Source organism: Mandrillus leucophaeus, unplaced genomic scaffold (genome assembly GCF_000951045.1).
Source record: "Mandrillus leucophaeus isolate KB7577 unplaced genomic scaffold, Mleu.le_1.0 Scaffold68, whole genome shotgun sequence".
Lineage (NCBI taxonomy): Eukaryota > Metazoa > Chordata > Mammalia > Primates > Cercopithecidae > Mandrillus > Mandrillus leucophaeus.
In genome coordinates, this window is record NW_012107363.1 from 3,305,599 (window position 1) to 3,328,045 (window position 22,447).

At 53.1% G+C, this 22,447-nt stretch overlaps 1 protein-coding gene across 1 annotated transcript in view; it reads right to left on the bottom strand.

Moving 5' to 3' along the window:
• Positions 1–22,437, bottom strand: part of ACOX3 (acyl-CoA oxidase 3, pristanoyl) — a 53,404-nt gene extending 30,967 nt beyond the window's left edge. Inside the window, exons 1-9 of the mRNA XM_012002174.1 lie at positions 22,305–22,437; positions 17,549–17,706; positions 16,936–17,169; positions 16,016–16,090; positions 15,461–15,550; positions 13,243–13,386; positions 10,307–10,395; positions 4,029–4,125; positions 1,417–1,599 (exon numbers count right to left, since the gene is read on the bottom strand). Coding sequence (XP_011857564.1) covers positions 1,417–1,599; positions 4,029–4,125; positions 10,307–10,395; positions 13,243–13,386; positions 15,461–15,550; positions 16,016–16,090; positions 16,936–17,169; positions 17,549–17,692 — 1,056 coding nt within the window. The 5' untranslated portion in view covers positions 17,693–17,706; positions 22,305–22,437. The remainder of the gene's footprint in view (positions 1–1,416; positions 1,600–4,028; positions 4,126–10,306; positions 10,396–13,242; positions 13,387–15,460; positions 15,551–16,015; positions 16,091–16,935; positions 17,170–17,548; positions 17,707–22,304) is intronic.
• Between the last annotated feature and the right edge of the window lie 10 nt (positions 22,438–22,447).

The following is a 22,447-nucleotide window of genomic DNA, read 5'->3' on the forward strand; positions in this document are numbered from 1 at the left end:
TAACTTTTTTAATCCTCACACTGATCCTAGGAAGAAGTTTTATCATCAGTTCTAATTTACAAATGATAAAATGAGAGCATAGCAAAGCTAAAGACCTTGCCTGAGGGCACAAAGCCAGTTGGGGGTGGGCCTTGGTGGTGAGGTCAAGCATGGTGGCCCCAGTGCGCTCTCTTGACTGCCGAGTTGCCCTTGGCACCCAGAGTGCTGTGACCATACACGGGAGGGGATGGGTGCCACACAGGCATGAACAAGAACACTTACTAAACAGGCTCATAGCTCTGGTCAAAGCATGTGGAAAAAAACAACTGCAATTCTGTTACAATTTCCTCGAAGTTTCACCCAAATCTACCTTTGTTCATGCACAGCTTGGTCCGGGACCTGGGCCTGAGTTAGCCTGTGCACTTTAACTGGATTTCCTATTTGATCCTCAGTTCCCCCACCGGTAAAATGGGAGTAATCCCAACCCTCTTAGCTGTGAAGACCAAACCCATGGCACAGGGCTCATGCCCTGCAAGCACCACAGGAAAGTTCACTGCGAAAATTCATCCCCCTTCCGTGAAACAACATCTGTGCTTTTCCACGCTGCTGACTGGGCTGCGTGTGTGCACGTCCACAGCTGCCCCGTCTCTGAGGACGTGTAGGGCCCACGCTCTGTGCCCACGCCACCGTTCTAAATGCCATCGCAGTGAACAGGGCTGTACGCTCAGCTGCTGCTTCTTCCAAATCACCTGCCAGGCATCATTTCTTAGGGATGGGATGAAAATGTCAAAGAGCATGTACAGGGCATGCAAGGCCACTGCCTGCCAAGCTGTGGCGGCCTCACCTGAACGTGCAGCTGTGCACACATCCACCTCCCAGAGCCGCCCCATACTTGCTTCCTTCTGGCCGGGTGCGGTGACTCACACCCGGAATCCCAGCACTTTGGGAGGCCGAAGCAGGTGCATCACCTGAGGTCAGGAGTTCAAGACCAGCCTGGCCAAAATGGCGAAACCCCATCTCTACTAAAAATACAAAAATTAGCCGGGCATGGTGGTGCATGCCATAATTCCAGCTACTCGGGAGGCTGAGACACGAGAATCACTTGAACCTGGGAGGTGGAGGTTGCAGTGAGCCAAGATCATGCCCACCGCATTCCAGCCTTGGTGACAGAGCAAGACTCCATCTGAAAAAAAAAAAAAAAGACTTGCTTCTTTCCATCGTCCTTATTTTGGCTACTTCACATATACTCTTTTTAAATTAAAAACCATTTACTGGAAGCCTTGTGGCCTGAGGTGCTGCACTCCCGCTAACTAATCATCCTGTTAATTGCCTTAAGAGCTTTGATCAACTCCCAGTAACCAAACTGCAACTATGTAAAAGAAGTGAATTTGCACATAAAATAGAAAGACAAGGAAAGGATGCTTGAAAACCCTGTACCTGCATTGGATACTCAAGCACGGCTATTTCCTCCTCCTGGGTGGGTCCAAACTGACGCCGAGTGGCTGAGAAGCGAAGAGCGATGGCTATGGCCAGCTTTAGGTTAACGACGGCCAGGCTCAGGATGGAGACCCGGCCCGAGGACAGGCCCCCCAGGGACACTCCGAAGCGCTGCCTGACGTCCTGCGGAAGGAGTGCAGATGATGAGCGCAAGCCCGGCCGCGCGGCCACCTTGGACAGAGCGGCCTAGAGGCGAAGGTGCCCTCGTTTGTTCATTCAGAGTAGACCGGTGCCCACCTGCCCATGCCTCATCCCCAGGGTGCCCCAGGCACAGGACGGTGCGGCAGCAGGTACAGGTGTCACTGATGAACCGTGGATGGAATGGGGGCACTGGGGAGGGGACACCCAGCTGCCTGGAGAAGGGACAGTCCTCGTAGAGGGAACGGTATGACAGCACTGGGTAACAGTGCTCCCACTTTGGGGACTTGCAAACCATCTGCCTGGAGATTCCAAGGCCCACCTTTAACCTTGGCAAGAATCAGATGTGGCCTGTACTGCCAGAGGGCAGGGGCGGAGTCCATTAAAGGCAGCCATGCCAGGGGGTTTCACGGACACCTCTCCTTCCCTGTGTGCCTGTGAACAGGCAGTTCCTTTACATGCGTCTAGCTGGAATCTTCCATCCACTACGTCCTCACACGCATCACCGGCATCAGCAGCGGCTGTTGCTAAGGCCTGTCCAGGCTGTTGTGGGCACATCCAACCTACAGCCCTTGCCACGTGATCTGACCGTCCTTCCTGCCCTGCCCCTTGCTGCCCCATCAGGCCTGCTCCTCTGACCATCTAGGTCCTTCTTCCAAGGCAGCATGGTAATTGTGTGTCTGAGTGTATTGATCACACTCTAACACAGGAATCACAGTCTCATTGTGCTTAAAAACATATTTAAGCCGGGTGCAGTGGCTCATGCCTGTAATCCCAACACTTTGGGAGGCTGAGGTGGGCGGATCACCTGAGGTCAGGAGTTCAAGACCAGCCTGGCCAACATGGTGAAATCCCGTCTCTACTGAAAATACATAAATTAGCCAGGCATGGAGGCGGGTACCTATAGTCCCAGCTACTCGGGAGGTTGATGCAGGAGAATCACTTGAACCTGGGAGGCAGAGGAGAGGCTGCAGTGAGCTGAGATTGTGCTGCTGCACTCCAGCCTGTGTGACAGAGCAAGACTCCATCTCAAGAAATATATATACATATATATTTAAAGTGATTTCCCTTTAAGGGTATAAAATACGATTTCACTGTCTTCATGCATTCACTGTCATGTTTGAGAAATCTGAAGTTCAAGTGTTTTTTATTCCACTGGAGTCAGATCTGGAAGATTCTAGAATTTTCTCTTAGGAATTCCTCAATTTCTCTACCGTCTGCCTGGGTACGTGCATAGGTACTTTCTTACTTTTCCTCTTTGGTCCTCCATGAGTCCCTTCAACCAAAGGCCTTCTTCTCCTCTCTCATTTAGAGACATTTCTCTCCTTTATTTCTCTATACTTCATTTCTTTCTTTCTTTTTTGAGATAGGGTCTCGCTCTGTTGCCCAGGCTGGGGTGCAGTGGTGCAATCATGGCTCACTGCTGCCTGACTTCCTGGGCTCAAGTTATCCTACCATCTCAGCCTCTCAAGTAGCAGACTACAGGCATGTGCTACCACACCCAGCTAATTTTTGCATTTTTAGTAGAGATGGGGTTTTGCCACATTGCTCAGATTGGTCTGGAACTCCTGGGCTCAAGCGATCTGCCCACCTTGGCCTTCCAAAGTCCTAGGGTTACGGGCATGAGCCACTGCACCCAGCCTTCATTTTCTTTAATCCTCTCCTTCTGCCTTCTAGAGGACAAGTTTCCAATCCCTAATTCATCCTCCTGAGATAGTCATCCCATCTGCTGTGCTTGTTCTTCCAATCACTTTATTTTTAATTGATGTTGGATCTCCGTTTGTGAGCGGCTCCTGGTCTCATGTTGCTGTTCCCATTCTGGGCACCCTGTGTGTCTCTGGGCATCCCCATCACGCTCCTTCTCCATCGTGCTTCCTGCATGTCAGATGCTGCATGCTGCTGGGAACTGGTATTCCAAGGGTGTGTGCTTGGGGGGGGGGCCCACCTGCTGTGAGCTCATGATTCCTGAGGGCCATCAGCTACGACCTGGGCCATCGCCCCCCGAGACCATGATCTCTCTTCTGCTCTCCATGAACTTAAACCAGGCGTGAGTTCTGGACACCAGGGGACTCTGTTTGTCGTCCCCCTTTGTGGACAGTTCGCCAGGAGACCCGTTTCCTTTGAATCTTCAGGAAAGCATCACTGGAAGTGGGCAGTCCTCTAACTGCAGCCCTCGAAGGGGAGTGGGCATTGTCAGACCCAGACTCACCCCCTGTACACCAGCACCTGGTGCTGTGGCTGTCCTGAGTCCCCTTTTAGTGGGAGCACCAGAACCCAAACCAGGAGAAGTATGCCCCAGCGACGCCTGGCCCGTGTGGAGGGGTCTCCTTTCCAGGCGCAGGGAGGAGCAGAGCCAGGCCCTGCACAGGAAGGCACTGGGAAGCGCGGCACACAAACGGACCCCATGCCTGTACCTTAAAGGGGCTGACGTAGGTGCCCTCGGGGGTGACGTCTCCCATCCGGTTCAGGAGGCTCTGGCGAGGAACTCTGACCTTGTGGAACATGGCGAAACTGTGCGGGGAAGCAGCAGGGCTTCTGTTAAAAGGGGGTCCTGCCCTGAGGCTCTTCTCTTCTCCCCCAAGGGCAGCCGAAAAGGTGATACAATCCCCGAAGACAAAGAAAATGACAGAGGGCACGGCAGTAGACAGGAACATTCAACCAACTTTCTATTAAAAAAAGTAGTCTAGGCAGGAACAGTGGCTCATGCCCAGAATCCCAACTCTTTGGAAGACCGAGACAGGAGGATTGCTTGAGCCTAGGAGTTCGAGACCAGCCTGGGCAACACAGTGAGACCCTGTTTCTAAAAAAAAAAAAAAAGGCCCGGTGTGGTGGCTGTAATCCCAGCACTTTGGGAGGCCGAGGCAGGAGGATAACCTCAGGTCAGGAGTTTGAAACCAGCCTGACCAATATGATGAAACCCCGTCTCTACTAAAAAAATCAGCCAGGAGTGGTGGCTTGTGCCTGTAGTCCCAGCTACTTAGGAGGCTGAGACAGGAGAATTGTTTGAACCCGGGTGGCGGAGGTTGCAGTAAGCCAAGATCTCGCCACTGCACTCCAGCCTTGGTGACAGAGCAAGACTCCATCTCAAAAATAATAGTAATAATAATAATAAAAGCATTGTGTATATGGTAAGTTGTACTCCAGGTACAGAACTCCAGGTATTCAACAGAAAAGACAGGAACTGTGTTTCTAAACATTGGAATCTCTGATTCTCATACTTCAATCTCAAACCAGAATCCACAATGTGATAATATTGGCAAACTGAGGTTTAAAACTCTTAAGTCAAACAAAATAAGTGGTGTGATGGCATTGGTGCTCCCTCGGCAAGCAAACTCACTTCTTTTGAACAGATGAGCATAGGATTACACACACATTGTTATGGCTCATGATGTGTTAATAACCAAAGATATCTGTTATGGTCGTCTGGTCAGGAAAACCTATTTCACAGCAGTCTAGGGAATAAGGTTACGCTAGGTTATGAATATTACATAAACTGTGCAAAAACCCCCCAAAACAAACTTCAAAATATCAATAGTTCCTATAGCAACTTATCTGATTCCTAACATCACATGCAATGCCTTAGGGCAGCAATCCTCAACCTTTTTGGCACCAGGGACTGGCTTTATGGAAGACAATTTTTCCACGAATGAGGGGGAGGTGGGGGTGGTTTCGGGATGATTCAAGCACATTATATTTATTGTGCACTTTATTTCTATTACTATCACATTGTAACACATAATGAAATAATTATACGATTTGCTATAATGCAGAATCAGTGGGAGCCTGAGCTTGTTTTTCTGCAACTAGATGGTCCCATCTGGGGGTGATGGGAGACAGTGACAGATCATGAGGCATTAGATTCTCATAAAGAGCAGCACTCGCCCTAGATTCCTCACATGCGCAGTTCACAGTAGGATTCACGCTCCTATAAGAATCTAATGCCGCCACCGCTCTGACAGGAGGAGCAGCTCGGTTGCTCGTGCGAGAAATGGGGAGTGGCTCTAAACACAGAGGAAGCTTCGCTGGCTCACTGGATGCTCACCTCCTGCTGGGTGACCTAGTTCCCACCAGGCCACAGACCAGTACTGCGGGCTTGGGGACCCCTGCCTTACACAATAGTCTTTTACGAACCCACAGAAAACACCGTCTACAAGGGACAATCGCACACGCTGGGAGGGAAACGGAGGCACCCCCGTTTCCTGCACGGGCTCTTCCTTTAGTCCTGCTCTGGATGCCCCCATACCCCCGTCGCCACCTGGTCCCGGGCTGTCAGCTCTGCCGGCCTGGCCCGATTCGCTTCCTCCCCTCCATCCCCACCTAGGACCCAGCACCTCCATCCCTACTCAGCTCCCCTGAGCGGATTTCCTGCAACAACCATATTGGCTCTTCCCTAACTCCACCTCTTCAGCCCGTCCTCCCTGTGGGAGCAGGGCCCTTTCCCAAAGGCCTTCGGAATGGCAGTGGCCAATGTGGAGAGTCCGCCCAAAGCCGACCTCCGTCTGCCCCTCTAACAGCAACGACGCCTTGCCGTGAGGTGGTCCCGCCTGCCTGTGGTGCCCCATCCACCAGGCTCTCTTCTGGCCTCGTGCCCTCCCTGCAGTCACTGTTGACACCAGGCAGCCCTCGGCCCACCTGGGAATTGTGTGCCCCACCCTGGGAAGGGTATGAGGCGGACCCCAGGGTGGGGTCCCTCGACCGTCACCTTTCCTGGTTCCTGGGTGAGCTAGCTGCCTCTCAGCAGTCTCCCCGGGCTCACCCCCTTCTATGAGGGGGCCACCGTGCATGGGGCCTCCCAGACTTAAGGGACGGGCACATAAGTGGCATGGTATGAACAAGCCAGGTGGGGTCAGATGACATCCTCTGAGGCATAAGGGCCAGGCCAGGATCCCGACTCCTGGGACAGCCTGAGGGAGAGACACAGCAGTTTCCATGCTCCCAGAAGGAGCCAGGCCCTGGGGCCGGGTGGGGATGGGGCTGGAGCTCCTTAGGGAAACCTGGGCGACCTGGTGAGGGAAGGGCTCTCAGCCGCTTTGCCGGGCACCTGCCCACCTGCAGGAAGCGAAGGGCAGTGGGAGGGGCCAGCTCCTCCAAAGCCCTAGGCCCGACTGCCCAGCTGGGTGGCAGCTTCCCCCATGCCACAGCCGCACACTCAGAACACCCCACCGCGTGAGAAAAACCTTGCCTTGGTGCCAACAGCCCCAGCGTGCTCCAGCCTGTTACTTGAAAGCCACGGAATGCCTTTTCCAGTATGAGCTGGTCACAGTCAGCGCGCTTTTCAAGCAGTGGAAATTCTTTGCCCATTCTCACCACACGGAATATATGTATACTTGCAAAAACATTCCCGTGAGTTTCAAGGAAAGCAAACTTCCACGAAGTCTCATGGGATCCCTTCTGTTCCACAGAAGCTCTTCCAGTGGCGGTCAGATGTGGTCAACTCAAACGCAAGCCAGATCCCCGGCGGGCGATGTGTGCGTATGTCACAGGTGTGTGTGCGCACAGCACAGGAGGGGTGTGTGTGTGTCACCGGACATGCATATGGCACAAGAGGCCTGAGTGTGGCGCAGAAACCCTCACACACCCCAACCCCAGGAGCGCCCAGGCCTCAGCACTCACCCCGCACCCTGGGCCTCCCGCTTCATATCACAGCAGCTTCCTTCCTCCCTTGGGGCCTCGAAGGGCCCCCCAGCCCAGCCCAGTCCGCCAGAGCAGACCGTTGAGTTTGGCGGGCCTCCTCCCAGCCACCGCCTCAGTTCAGGGCAAACAAAAGGAGAAAGACCCTTAAGTGCAGCCCACCTTAAGAGTCTGGCTGAAACTATCACTTGAAAACATCTTTATGGTTTTGCTTTTAGAGCTATTTGGCTAAAATTAATCCACACAATTTACATTTACCTCGGATTTGTAGGCAGTCATCCCACATACCCAGGAGTTCTTGTAAAGTGACAAAATCTAACCTATAAATTGTAACCACTTTTTTCAAGATAAATGATTTCAACATTGGTAACAAAAGTCACTAAATGATAACGCTGATCTTGGAAAAGATGGACATCCAGGCAGAATTCAGCAGGGAAACCTGGAGGGAACACCGGTATCACTGCGCCCCCTGCTGGGCGCACTGCCCAGACCCACCAGCCCTGGACGGGAAGGTGCATTTCTGGAAAGGGGCAGAGAGCAGGTCTCCGGCATCACCCCTGCTGGTTCCCATCCCAGCCCGACCTCGGCCTTCAAAGGCTCAGGGATCAAAGATGGGCGCATCCCACTGCATCCCTGTCACCCTGCAGAAAGCCACGGTGGAAAGGCTCTGGAGGCACGGGGACCTGGCTTGGTGGAGCAGCTCCCAAGCAGTATCAAAGGGTTGTCGTCATTGTGTCCACGGTGATCCTATAGCAGACCGTATTTCTGAGTCTTACAAGAGCCTTTACCGTATCAGTGTGATGTATTAATCATTAATGGTTTGATCTAATGCTCCTTTGACTATTATCCCAGTAAGAGGTGTGGATTCAATCTCTAGAAATACATTTATTAGGGGGGAACCAAGTGCAGGGTTTCTCTGCAATGTCCCCAAATAATGTCAAAGCCTCTCATTCATGAAACTGAAAGAGCAGTGAAGAGCCTTGCTCACACCCCAGGCCGCCCACTGGATGTGACAATCCACCACCGCCATACGCCCAGGAGGAGACGCCTGCCGGGCCTCACGTGTACACATAGGACACTTCAGTAGACGGGGTAACGGTGCCTGTGGCTGCAGAGACCTGAACGGGATCAGCCAGGTCTAATGAAAGGATGCAGGTTCTCCAGAACAACGCAGTGCCTCCCACACCCCATTTCCTGCACGGCGCTTCAGAGCTTCTCACCCCGAGGCCAGAGCCATCCTTCTCAAACAGACCAAACCGCATCACGTTCTCCCGATGGCTGGGGGCTTCCCGCTGCCCTGAGGGCGAAGGGCCTGAATAGCGACCCTCCATACCCGCCACACAGGCACTGTCCCTGCCAAGCGCCTCCCAGGCACCCTGAGAAAGTAGTCATGCAAGAGAATTGGCAGCCGCAGGTCAGGGGTAACGCTCTCCTCCCTGCCCACTCCAGCATTAACGAGTAGGTTCCTTGTGTTAATGTTGGTATAGGCCAGTGAGAACCCAGAATTCTGCAGGACAGGTGGAGTTAGGAGGGCTGTGCAAATGTGTCTTGTTTCGCTTTTTTTTTTTTTTTTGCCTGAAATCACAAGAAGTTGCTTTTTAACAATGTCCTTTTACTTTCTTCTCAAGTTGACACTGTATACAAATCAATCAAGATTTTCCTCTTTAGCACAGTCTGGCGTCCTGCCGGTTTTAAAGGACTAGCAGAGATTTAAAACACTCCCTGCCTGTCACCCTGACTTCTTAGAAGAGACAGGCAGAAGGCGGTTTCTCCACGGCTGGGCAGATGCCCACTGGCCCATCTTCTCCCTCTGGAGACATCCTGGTCACAACCACCAGTTATTTCCAGCAGCTCCTCAAGGCAGCCTCCTCTCCCCTCCACCAGCCTTGCTATGAAGCCGCATATCTAGAAACACTCTGGAGACATCTTGCAGGCCATCAGGCTCAGGCATGGTCACACGTTGTCCCACTCCCCCCAAGCTATAAATCATCTCGTGGGCACAGAGGGGTCTGCACCCTGCTGGGTCAGGCTCTCAGGGAGATGGCGTGTGGAGTCCAGTATTCCTAGTGAGGGAGGCACCAACCGGGCCAGTGGCCAGGAAGTTCAAGCCCGGCCTGCTCAGGCAGGACCTGGCAGGGCCCTGGCACAGGGACGTCTGTTGTCACCTACTTTACAGATGAGGAAATACCAAGAAAGCTGGTCAAGGTGACACAAAGGGCTGGCTGCACACCTATCTCAATCCAAAGGTCATGCTGCTAATGACCCGGAGCCCCAAAATCCAATCCCTCAAAGACCCTCAAGGCCCTTGAGGCCTGGCCTCCCTACCCTGCCCCCATCCCAGCACCCGCCTGGGCCTGACACTTCCCACTGCTCCCTCCACCTGAAACGCTGCACATTCCAGAATCACTGGCCGCTTCTCCCGGCCACCCAGGCCTCCATGTGGCCATCAAGCATTCATTAGTCTTTCCAGGCCCCTCCCCAAGCCAGGGTGTGCACGCCCATCCCACCCTTCAGCCAGGCCTTGGCCACACCAACCCGGTGTCACATCTGTGCTGCTAAATGGATATCTGTGGGCTGATGAAACAAATAAACTGGCGGAATTCTCTTTCTAACCACTGTGACACTGAGATTACCCGGAAAGGAGCAAGCCCACTCCGGAGGCAGAAACTGCAGATATGGGTCCCTCGAGATCAGCATGGATGTGTGTGGAGGCCGAGCCGGGGGAGGCTCAGGATGCCGGCGAGGACCTCACACAGAGGCGGCCCCCCAGGCAAGGGCCCCACCAGCTGCATGCAGAGGCCTGGGTCTGATCTGAGAGAGGGGAGCCGCCTGCCAAGGTGAAGTTGGTTTGCTGAGGTCTCTGATCAAGTTGGCCTCCCAAAGTGGAGTTCAAGCAGGACACGGCTAGTGCACGCACAGGGGCTAGGCGTAGGTCCCCACAGCGTTTCAGTCTAAGAGGGCAGGGCACAGCACTCATGGGGCCGGTGAGATCTCAGATATGAGCGACACGCAACCTGGGCCTCGGCAGGAAGCTCAGGGCTCAACAGCCTCCATCACTCACCCGTTATCCAGACCGTTCTGCCCGAGTTTCTTCCCCATGTCGCCGACCATCACTCCGGGCATGGGGAGAAGGGTCTTCGGGTCCCGGATCTATACAAAGTCACAGAAAGCAGCAAACAGCAACTGTTACAATCACACAAAAATCAAAACAAATGTGTTCAGAAACCCACAGGGTGGGCCACAGGCTCAACGCTGGGCAGCTGTGGGTTAAACCATCCTCCAGAAATGATACATCCAAGTCCTAACCCAGGACCTGGGAATGGGAGCTTATTTGGAAATAGAGTCCTGCAGATATAATGAATTTAAGAGCATCAAGATGAGGTCAACCTGAATCACCCAGGCGGGCCGTAAATCCCACGGCAAGTGTCCTGTGCGAGTCAGAAGAGGAGTGGGCGTGGGGAAGAGGGGGCCACGTGGAGACGGAGGCAGAGTGCAGCGCTGGGGCCACAGGCCTGGGGCCGCCAGGAGCTGGAAGAGATAGGAAGGATCCTGCCCTGGAGCCTTTAGAGGGAATGCCGCCCTAAAGATTCCTCCATTTCAGACCGCTGGCCTCCAGAGTTGGGAGAGTATATTACGCTGCTCCGAGAGCCCTGGTTTGTGATGCTTTGCTGTGGCAGCAGAGAGACTAACACGGGGGCCGGTGCTGCCGGGAGGACATCGGGAATTTCATACTCATGTTTTAGACTCAGGACTTCCCACTAGATCTTAGTAAAGTGATAAAATGGCTGCGCAAATAGGTGCAGGGGGAGAAACGGCTATGATTATTCTGGTCAATCACCATGCCCCAAGATACAGGGCCAGCCAGCTGATGGCTGCACACTGTGGGAACCCAACGGAAAGGACGTGGAGCTCCATCCTCGGGCACTGTTACCGCAGGGATTCCCAACCGTGGGACGCGCCGCCTTCCCCTTCCCCACCAGGGGACACGGGTGGTGTCTGGAGAGATTCTGGTTGTCTTAACTGGAGGGAGCTATGACACAGAGTGGGCAGAAGCCAGAGGTGCTCAGCCCAGCCCAGGGCATACAGGGCGCCCCAGTGAGCGCTACCAGCCCAAACTGTTAACAGTGCCACAGTGGAAAAGCTGCTTTAGAGAAACATGGAAGTGGTGCTGCTGGGAATGTAGCTATGTGCATGACCTGCTAGCTGGCTTCTGTTTATGTCTGTGAATTCACCATCTAACTTCACTGAGCTCTAAAATAAAGAAACACTCCAAAAGGGCTAAACCCAAATGTAAACATCCTCTCCTTTTCTAAAAGTTTTCAGCAAGACCCAATAAAGATTCAGACACTGTCACACACACACACACACACACACACACACAAAAGAAGAAAGAAACCTGCCAAAGATGCCCGCCCCTCCACCCATCAGCTCAGGTCTGCGACACGGAGCACAATCCTGTCCAAATAACCCCAAGACCACCGTTTCCATCCCTCCTTATCAGGCAGGAGGCCGTGGCTCTGGGAGGGGACTCAGGTGTCCTGAGCACTTGGTGCAGTGGCGCTCTGATGGCGAAAGGAGCGCCACAATCCTGCGGAGTGTTTCTAGCACAACATGAATGAGTCTAAAACACTGCGGTTCTATGGCCCAAAAATCAGACATGCCGAAAGCTGCTGAATTCTAGTCCAGGCAACTCCACTCCAGGTAGAAATCTATAATCACAGAAACAAGGTAAACGGGCCTCAGGTAACTACGATGCTGTCATAAAGACATATTTGGCCTTGTCCCTGCTTCCCAGCACACAACTCCTAAAACCCTTGACTCTCTGCAGTGGTGAGAGTCTTGTGCGTGCTCATGAGATGGCTGCAGACCCCTAGGTAGCTTCAGGATGAAGACCAAGGTGCAATTAGGGGGTTGGTCAGAGGCACAGGCCACAACCTGGACTTGCCATCGGCATCCAAAGGGCTGGGGAGCTTCTTGTGGGACTGAGCCCTCACTGTGGGGGGTCTGAGGCTCACCCCAGGCGAACAGCATCAGTATGGAGTTAAATTAGAGGACGCCTAGCTGCTTTCTGCTGCAGAGCTGCGTGCTGGTGGGGAGAAACCCACACACATCTAATGTCAGAGCGTTGTGTTGGCTGCATGACAGTAGGAAAAACACTTCGGTTTTGTCCTGTATCCTTGAAATGAAAAAAATCTCTCTGGTTTGCAATAGCTCAAATGTCAGGTCAACTGAAAAATAACATGAGCAACAAAAGAAAAAAACAAACATAAAACTGGACTTCATCGAAATTGAAAAACTTTGTGCATCAAATCAACTGGATGGTCTCAGCCGGAAGCCTTGGCCAGGCCCTCTCAGCTGTGTCACTGGGGAATATTGGGCTGGTTGGTTCTTTCTAAGGCAAGGGCAGGGCTGTCTGCACCATGGGCGGAGCTGCAGGATACACGGTGGGTGGGGCTGCCTGTGCACCGTGGGAGGGGCTGTGGGATATACCATAGGCGGGGCTGTCTGCACTGTGGGCGGGGCTGTCTGTACACTGTGGGCAGGGCTGTCTGCACTGTGGGTGGAGCTGTCTGTGCACTGCGGGTGGGGCGGTAGGATACACTTTGGGCAGGCCTGTCTGTGCACCGTGGGCAGGGCTATCTGTACTGTGGGTGGGGCTGTCTGTGCACTGTGGACAGGACTGTCTGTGCACTGTGGGCAGGGCTGTCTCTGCACTGCAGGTGGGGCTGTAGGATACACTGTGGGCGGGGCTGTGGGATACACTGTGAGCCAGGCTGTCTGTGCACTGTGGGCAGGGCTATCTGCACTGTGGGCGGGGCTGCCTGTACTGTGGGCGGGGCTATGGGATGCATTGTGGGGTGCTCAACAGCGTCCCTGGTCCACTCACCAGATGTCAGAAGCATCCCCCACCTAGTTATGACAAAAATGACTCCAGACATTCCCAATGCCTCCTGGGGGTAAACACTGCCCCCACTGAGGGCCACCCCAGTGTCCTACCTGCACGATAAAGGGATGCAGCCCATGGCACTGGTCCCCCGGCATGTGCAGCTTAGCAAACACCACTGCGTGAGTGGCTGTCTTGCCCATGTTGCCAACCCAAAATTTGGCAGCTTCGAAATCAGGGGAATGTATGATGAATTCCTGCACAAGGGAAAAAGGTTGGTTATAATTAGCAACTGAAGCACATGCAGAATTGGTGTTTTCCTTTTAGACAGGCTTCCATTTTCTACGTTCAAAATCTCTGAGGCAAAAGTCGAAACTGATCGCACATTTCAGCTCTTGTATGGCACGGGCAGGCCTCTTTTTTAAACAGAGCCTATTCCTGGGCCTTATGGCTTAAAGAACCTTCAGATGCAAAATACTCCACAGGCAGGCAAATGCTTCTGGGGAGTTTCCATTATCATGCACAGTCTTCATCCCTGACCACACCGCTCAGGTGGAAACCCTGCCCTGCAGTCCACTCAGTCCTTCAGGACATCTAATTCACAACACACCGCTGCCCTCTGGCTGTCTCTCCCACCCACAGCTCCATGATTGACAGTTACATCCCAAACACCCCGAGCATAAGGCAGCCGCTCAGCGCATCAGAAGGAAGGAAGGAATGAACGCATGTGTGAACTAGCAGAAGGGCTGTGGCATCACAGCGTTCGGGGTTTGGCTAGAAGGGGTGTGGACGGACCCCCCAGGAACACTGAGGGTGCTGCATGGGTTGGGAGCGAAGAGCAGGTGGGAACAGGCAGGAGCTGGGCTGCTGGGGCTGGGCCTGCCCCAGGGGCATCTGCTAGGAGCCCCGTGAGTAAGGCTGGGAGGGAGGATGTGGACCAGCAAAACTGTGTAACGTGGCCGGGATATGCAAGGGAACAAAGATGAGCGCCTTCAGGCAGACAGCCTACAGGTGGCCCACAGAGCCGCCCTGGGCCGCCTTGGGAGACACCGATCCTCCACACGGGGCTTGCCAGTCACTGCCAGGGGCTGTCAGCGGTAAGTTTTGGTTCTGGTTCCAGCCCCTGCAGGGTGGGAGGTGCCCGGGAGGGCTTCCTCCTGTCCAGCCAGTGGGACTCTGTAAACCGAGAGTAGTGAACAATCATCCTACAGGTTCTGAAGTTTCACTGAGAAGTAGGAGGTGGGGTGGCTGCCAGCCATGCCTTCTGCTCTCTTCTCTCAGGGGACCACCAGTTCTTTGCCTGCCAGAGTGAGGAGGGCTCCCAGTCTCAGCCAGGCTCTCCCCATTCACTCTTCAGCACGTGGCAGTTCTGATACCTCCACCTGTCACTCATTCTCCGCATATCCACAGGTACAGAGCTTCACTTCCTGCCACACAACGGTCCTCCCTGGCCACTGCCAACGGGAGAGGGTGGAAGGTGGGTGAGGAAACACTGGCAGGGAGACCTGGGCCTCAGGGACAAGCGGAGGCCAAGGAGAGTGACGTGGCGGCAGGGAGGCAGGGCCAGGGGAACAGAGCGGGGTGGGTGGGGACCCTCCCCAACCTCCATCCCAGGCTTGCGCCCCTCCACAACACTGACAGCCCCAGGGCATCCATCTGTAGCCCATCTCCCTCCACCCCTGCACCCCTCCTCAGCACTGACAGCCCCAGAGCATCCATCTGTGGCCCATCTCCCTCCACTCCTGCGCCCCTCCTCAGCACTGACAGCCCCAGGGCAACCATCTGTGGCCCGTCTCCCTCTACCACACCGGAAGCTCCCAGGCAGCGGACTCGATGCAGGTACCAGAGAGGTCAAGACGATGGCAAGGGCCCGAGGAATCAGACTGCGGTGGCAGAAATGGACAAGGTAGGCTGTTCACAGAGGGACAGCCACAAAGGGCAGAGGGCAGGGAGCACGTTGTATCCACGGGGCCCACCGTAGAAACCACGGGCCATGTGAACAGTTTATGAATCCACTATGAATAGGCAGCCAGGTAAACAAGGTTATAAATGTTACAGAATGAGGGCTTCTTCACTGCACTCAAATTACACACAAATCCAAACCACGGTCAATTCCCCATAAAGCTCGTGGTGGGCACAGGCTTTGTCTTCCAACGCCTGGTCTCCTGAGCCCCACTTTTCAGTGTGATGAATCTCAGTGTGTATTTCTACATACATGTATGTGGACAGGCCTCTTGCTTTAATTTTTTTTCTTATTCCTGGCAACCACATTTGCACTCCTGACATTTCATACGCTCCAAACCCAGGGAGCCAGCGGAAGGTAACACCTACCTTAGTGGCAGGATCGTAGTGGGCAGTTGTACGAATGGCCTTGGTATTACTGCCGTGGCTTAACTCAGTCAGAGCAAAACATCCAAAAATCTAAAAGTCAAAGCACAAAACGATGAAAAGCAAGAAAAGTTCTTGGTGCACATGCCCAGAAGGCAAGTGCTGCCATCTTTCCTTTAAAGATGAAACCACATATCAAAGCCCCAAATTTCCATCTACCCAACTAGTGACTTGACTGAGTCGTGCTGCCACGCTTGGCTGGCAACCACAGCAGCCTAAACCAAGCTGACCGCAGCTGCTCCAAGTCAGCAAGGTGGCAGGAACTGCTTGTCAGAAGACAGTGGAAGGCCTCCGCGACAATTCACCTGGTGCTAGGAAGTCAACGTGCCTGTGTTTGCTAAAGAACAGTGCTAATTGGTGAGAAGCCTGAGAACACTAGGGAACAAGAAGAGCATGAGCCCCCTAGGCACCCCCTTCTACAATTGTCCCTTTTCACAAATCTCTACGGAGATCAAGCAAGAGAACTAGGCTCACAATTCCCCGGGAGCCAGAACTTACCTCCATACTGAAGATCTTCTGAATATAGGTGAGATGTCTTTCAGAACCAGAACTGTAAACTGCTGATCCAAAAACCTGAAAGTATAACATTGTCCTATCAACAAGGGCAGGTAAGAAGAGTACGGCTCTTCCGGAACATCACAACAGACGACGGCACGCTAACACCACGCCCACCCTGGTTCCCTGCCACAATGCACTTTCCCTGAGGTGGAGAACGAAGCAACGAGAGGTTAGCCAGCAGCCAGCAGCCCAGATGCCCCAGGCCAGGGTCTCCCGACACACAGCGGCCCGGGTCCCTGAGTTCATGTGAGTGGTAAGACCTGTGTCCCTGTGCCGAGCAGCTTGTGTAAGGCACACAGAATCACCTGGGACTTAAGATGCCTGCAAGGAGTCCTGGGGGTCTGAGGACAGCAGGGAGACAGAACAGGAGGGTGTGTGGAGCGCAGAGGCCACTGGTCCATCAAACATTGCAGGCAAGGCTACGGGCAAAGCCATTTTGCCCAAGCTCAGCTCTGCTGGTATGTTACAAAGGAAGGAAAACACAGGTTTCTTACTTTGGCCTACTTTTTTTTTTTTTTTTTTTTTTTTTTTGTATGAGGCAAAAAAAAAAAAAAAAAGAAAAAAGCCCCACCAGCTCCTCTTCTGATGGGACTTGAAGCTTCACCACATTGTATTTTATTCAAGGACTTATGTGTGTAAATTTGCAAATACATGATGGTGGATGGGCTTGAAAATAAAAGAATGAAAAGGGGGACTGAAATTTTTAAAAAAACATTAAAAAAGATAATTTAAAAAATTTGCAAATATAGCTGGAAACACTGGAGCTTCTCTGCCTCCCGGTTGGCCCTGGGACAGGCATCCCTCAAGGCTCAGCATAGCAGGCGAAAGCTGTGTCCTTCTCCCCTAGGCTGCACGCTCACCAAGGTATGGAGGAGGTACTTGGCAGCCAGAGAAGAGTCATACATCCCCAGGCACTGAATCAAGGCGGGGACCTTCAGAGGGCTCCTGAACATGTCCTCGACACTGAGGAAGTCATACTCGAAGATCCGCTTGCATCGAAGGAAGTTCAGCTCACGATACTTGTCCAAGGACAGATCGGCTCCAGGGGAACGGGCGAAAAGAGGGTCGTTCTCGAGAGCTGAGAAGATGGTTTTCTGGAAATGCAGGAGATGGGGAAGGTTTATTTGGAGTAAAAGATGAACTCTCCATGTGCCCTTATATAGTTTACCTCCAGGTCACAGGCTTCATGGGACGCTGTCTGACTTAACAGACACCCAGACAGAGATATGACTATCATTCCCAACAGACTAGAGGGCTGCAGGCTTCAGAAACATCAACAATCCATGTTCATTTCCAGACTCCTCATCAGTTCCCTGAGGCCTATCCTGGGGTGCAGAAAGGAGAGCGGCTGCGCTGCCTGGGATGAGCCTCACCCGGCAGAGGGGGAGCTGTAAGAGCCAGAAATTCCATTGTGCTAATGAATTAAGACCCCACCGGGAAAAAAGACAAGCTGCACGCAACCGCACACCTCACCTTAAAGCGGAGCATGTCCTCCCCTTCCGTGAACAGCGCCAGCTCCTTCCAGCTGAAGGATGCTCTTGCCCGGTAGGCGTCCAGGGGTCCCCTGGGGAATTCTGGGAGCAGAGCTGCGTCACCTCCTTCTACAGTGGGTGCCATCGTGTGACGAGAGCCTGCACAAAACATGCAGCCTGAATCCATGTGCTCCCATCTATGGGTTCAAACCACCCCCACCAACAGGAGAGCTGGCAACACCTTACAAATCAGAGAAAAGCAAACTCGAAATCCAAAAGGATAGCAAAAGAGAGTCGCCCTGCGAATGGCTAACATCATTTTCCCAAAAGAAAAGGCGAGAAGAATTCCCTCGTCCACTCCTGAAGACAGATGCCAAGGACACAGAAGAGAGCCAGGCACAGCCTGGGGATCACCAGGCACACAGTGCAGAGGGTTCGTCGGAGGCCTTGCTTTCTGTTGCACAGCCTTGCCTGAGAGCACCGTGCCCTCTTGGGAGCACCTTGGACATCCAGACCCATCCCCAAGGCTCACTAAACCCAGGGTCAGGAAGCATTCCCTCTGGAATCCAGCCAGTGCCAGCTGGTTCACTCTGGCCACACACGATGGTACCTCATGTCCCCACCCACCGGCGCCGGTCCACCTGGACACAGGACCTCTGGCACAGGCTTCTGCACTGATTTTCCCTCGACATATAGACACCTGGCTTCCCGCTAACACAGCAGGCCTCCCAAACTCAGCTCTCTTGACCAAATAACCATTCTGGAATTTTCTGGATAGACTGGGTCCTTTTCCAAGTGGCTTGGCTGATGAAGGTATTGAAGGGAATGGCTAGTGAACCCAGGTCTGGCTGAGTCCCGGGCGTGGGCCCCCCACCTTCACTCTTTAAGGCCTAGAGGAAAGAGGAACTTTTGAGTCCTTTGAGCTGAAACAGCCTGCGGTGCTGGAGCCTGAGTCTGGCTTGCTATTCTGTCCTATCCTTCCTTACAATCGGAGGAAAGTACAGGGCACCGGCCAGCCGGTTAAAAACGATTAGCGTGGCCGCCGGACTTAAGACTCAGGTGTGAGGCTTTCTGGGAAAAGGTTTTCTAACAACCCCCAACCCTTCTGGGTTGAGCACTGGTCTGCTGGAACCAGCTTCCACTTCCACAATTTTCTTGGGGAAGCCATGGGCTGACTAGAGGCTGTCACCCCAAACTCCCGGCATTGGCAGGTCCAGAAGTCTCTACTCAACAGTCGCCCATGCGCGCGCCCTCTCTCTCCTCTGACCCATACCTCCTGCGTCCCAACCACGACTTTCTTGAAAGTGTAGCCCCCAAAATTCTCCTTACCTCTGAATCTGCTTCCTCTGATCTCTACTAGGTACTAATGCTTCAGACTTTCACTTCCTCTCCCAAGTATTAATGCAAGTTGTATCTCCAAAGGGATCTAAGGAAGCTCTACGCTGTGTCCTTAGGCACCTAGGGTATGAACCCAGACAGTCTTGTCCCTGGCATCCCTCCCAATTTAGGTATACAGCTCTCGACATGGGCAGTTATGTGGGACCTACCACTGTTGCCAGGGCCCCAAGTTTGTAAATGGCTAGGAGGATTGCTCTCCCGCTGTGTGAGATGCTCTCCTCCCCCAGTTTCTACCCAGCTTACCTCCCCCACTGCAATACAATCTCTAAGCCTTAGCTCCTTGGCCAGGGCCTTAGAACTGATGACCCGGTACTTTAACAACTGGAACTATGTCTACAACAACACAATAGATCAGGATGAAAGCGAATTGAGTAAATTAAAGGGAGGCACGGGGAGGGGGGAGGGATAGCATTAGGAGATATACCTAACGTAAATGACGAGTTAATGGGTGCAGCACACCAACATGGCACATGTATACCTATGTAACAAACCTGCACGTTGTGCACACGTACCCTAGAACTTAAATTTAAAAAAAAAAAAAAAAAAAGGGAGGCACATGTTCCTATAGTGGCAAATGGGGCAACGAGCGAATGTACTTCCGCTGTGTTCCCAAAATCCATCTACCAAGAGAGAAAAAGAGAGGGAAAGAGAAATAGAGAGAGAGAAGAGAGAGAAAGAGACAGAGGGGGAAGAGAGAAGGGCAGAAAGTCAGAGAGAGAAAGAGAGAGACGAAAAGTAAAAGAGAGAAAGGAAGAGAGAGATATACAAGTAGTTAAGAAAAAAACAGTGCACCTCATTCCTTTAAAAGCCAGGGTAAATTAAAAACCTATAATTGATAATTCAAGGTCTTCTCCGTGACCCTGTAACACTCCAATACCACCTTGTTGTCAGTTAAACAGTGTAATGCAGACATCAGGAAAAAAACTTCAAAACTCCATCTCAGGCCCAGAGTAAAACTTACAAACCCTATTGAACTTGGCAACCTCAGTTTTTTTTAAATAGAGATCATGAGGAGCAGGTAAACCCTATTGAACTTGGCAACCTCGGTTTTTTTTTTTTTTACAAGAGATCAGGAGGAGCAGGCGGAAGGGGACAAATGGGCCCTCAGGCTAGCGGACGTTTGCCCCCATTTGCTACTATAGGAATATGCACCTCGCTTTAATTTACTCAACTGCTTTCATCCTGATCTATTGTGTTGTCGTAGACATAGTTCCTGTTGTTAAAGTACTGGGTCATCAGTTGAGGCCCTGACCAAGGAACCAAGGCTTGGAGATTGTATCGCAGTAGGGGAGGTAAGCTGGGTAGAAATTAGGGGAGGAGACTTTGGAGGCTCTGGAAAGGGGAAAGGCTGGGCAAATTGAATGCCTAATAGGGCTTGTTTGCAGTGCGGTCTACAAGGACACTTTAAGAAAGACTGTCTGAATAGAAATAAGGCGCCCCCTCATCCATGCCCCTTATGTCAAGGAAATCACTGGAAGACCCATTGCCCCAGGGGACGAAGGTCCTCTCAGTCAGAAGCCACTAACCAGATGATCCAGCAGCAGGACTGAGGGTACCCGGGGCAATCGCTAGCCCATGCCATCACCCTCACAGAGCGCCAGGTAGGCTTGACCATTCAGGGCCATGCCACTGTACTACCAGCTCCCCTTACCAAGAGTTTCTGTGGAGAATGTGGCTTCCCAGAAATACTGATGCCCCATCATACAGGAGTTTTTCTAAAGGAAACCCCACTTTCACCGCCCACACCTATATGCCCCTGCACTTCAGGCCATACATTTCAATCCCTGTATCTTTAACCTCCTTGTTAAATTTGCCTCTTTCAGAAATCAAAGCTGTAAAACTACAAATGGTTCTTCAAATGGAGCCCCAAATGCAGTCCATGCCTAAGATCTACAACGGACCCACGGACCGGCCTGCGAGCCCACGCTCCGATGTTGATGACATCAAAGGCACCCCTCCTGAGGATATCTCAACGGCACAACCCCTACTACGCCTCAATTCAACAGGAAGCAGTTAGAGTGGTCGTCACCCAACTTCCCTAACAGCACTTGGGTTTTCCTGTTGAGAGGGGCACTAAGAGACAAGACTAGCTGGATTTCCTAGGCCAACTAACAATTCCTAAGCCTAGCTGGGGAAGGTGACCACACTCACCTTTAAACATGGGGCTTGTAACTCAGCTCACACCCAATCAATCAGGTAGTAAAGAGAGCTCACTAAAATACCAGTGACGCTAACAACAGGAGGTAAAGAAATAATCTGATCATCTATCATCTGAGAGCACAGGGGGAGGGACAACGATCAGGATATAAACCCAGGCATTCAGGACGAATTACGCAACCCCCTTTGGGTCCTCTCCCATTGTACAGGGAGCTCTGTTTTCACTCTATTAAATCTTGCAACTGCACAGTCTTCTGGTCCATATTTGTTCCGGCTTGAACTGAGCTTTCGCTTGCCACCCACCACTGCTGATCGCGGCTGTTGCAGACCCGCCGCTGACTTCCACCCCTCGGGATCCAGCAGGGTGTCCGCTGCGCTCTGATCCAGCGAGGCACCCATTACCGCTCCCAGGCTAGAGGCTCGCCACTGTTCCTGCGTGGCTAAGTGCCTGGGTTCCTCCTAATCGAGCTGAACACTAGTCACTGGGTTCCATGGTTCTCTTCCGTGACGCACAGCTTCTCATAAAGTTATAACACTCACTGCATGGCCCAAGGTTCCATTGCTTGGAATCCCTGAGGCCAAGAGCCCCAAGTCAGAGAGCAAGAGGCTTGCCGCCACCTTGGGAGCTGCCCGCCACCACCTTGGGAGCTCTGGGAGCAAAGATCCACCAATAACAATGCCTGGATAGTGCCCAGCGTCTAGACAGGGTCTACTGTGTGGGCTGCTACATTCCAAATACAGTGAGGTCTGGCTAGTGCCCAGGGTCTACTGTCTGGGCTGCTGCATTCCAAATACAGTGACGCCTGTCTAGTGCCCAGGGTCTACCATCTAGGCTGCTGTCATTCATATGAGAGGCTCCGAGCAGCTCCTGGCATGGAAGTGGGGGCTTCAAAATCACTATTCTGGCAACAGCCTCCACCAGTCTTCTCCCTGCGGTGCGGATCACTCTCCCTTTCCTGAACAGCTGCCCAGTTCAATGTGCAAAGCCCTCCGAACGCCCAGCACGTGGGCCACCTGCACTCCCGGCCCCTGCTCTGTGTAACCCTGGCCCCGCCACCCGCCAATCCGCACAGCTCCCACGCCCCAGGGCCTGGCATGTGCGGTGCCCCCTCTCCCGACCCGCCGCGACCGCGCCCCGGGGGCTAACGCAGCCTCCACCTTCGGGCTCGCCAGTCCCCGCTGCTTTGCACGGTCCAACTCGCGCAGCAGGCGCTCAGGGGATGCCTGTCGGGCCGCGACCAACCCGGCAAGATGAGGACTAGCTGCCCGCGCAGCGCTGCTGTCTCCAGCCTGGCCCCACTGCGGTCCCGCAGTGCCTCTCGGCCTCCGTCCGTCCCATGGGCGG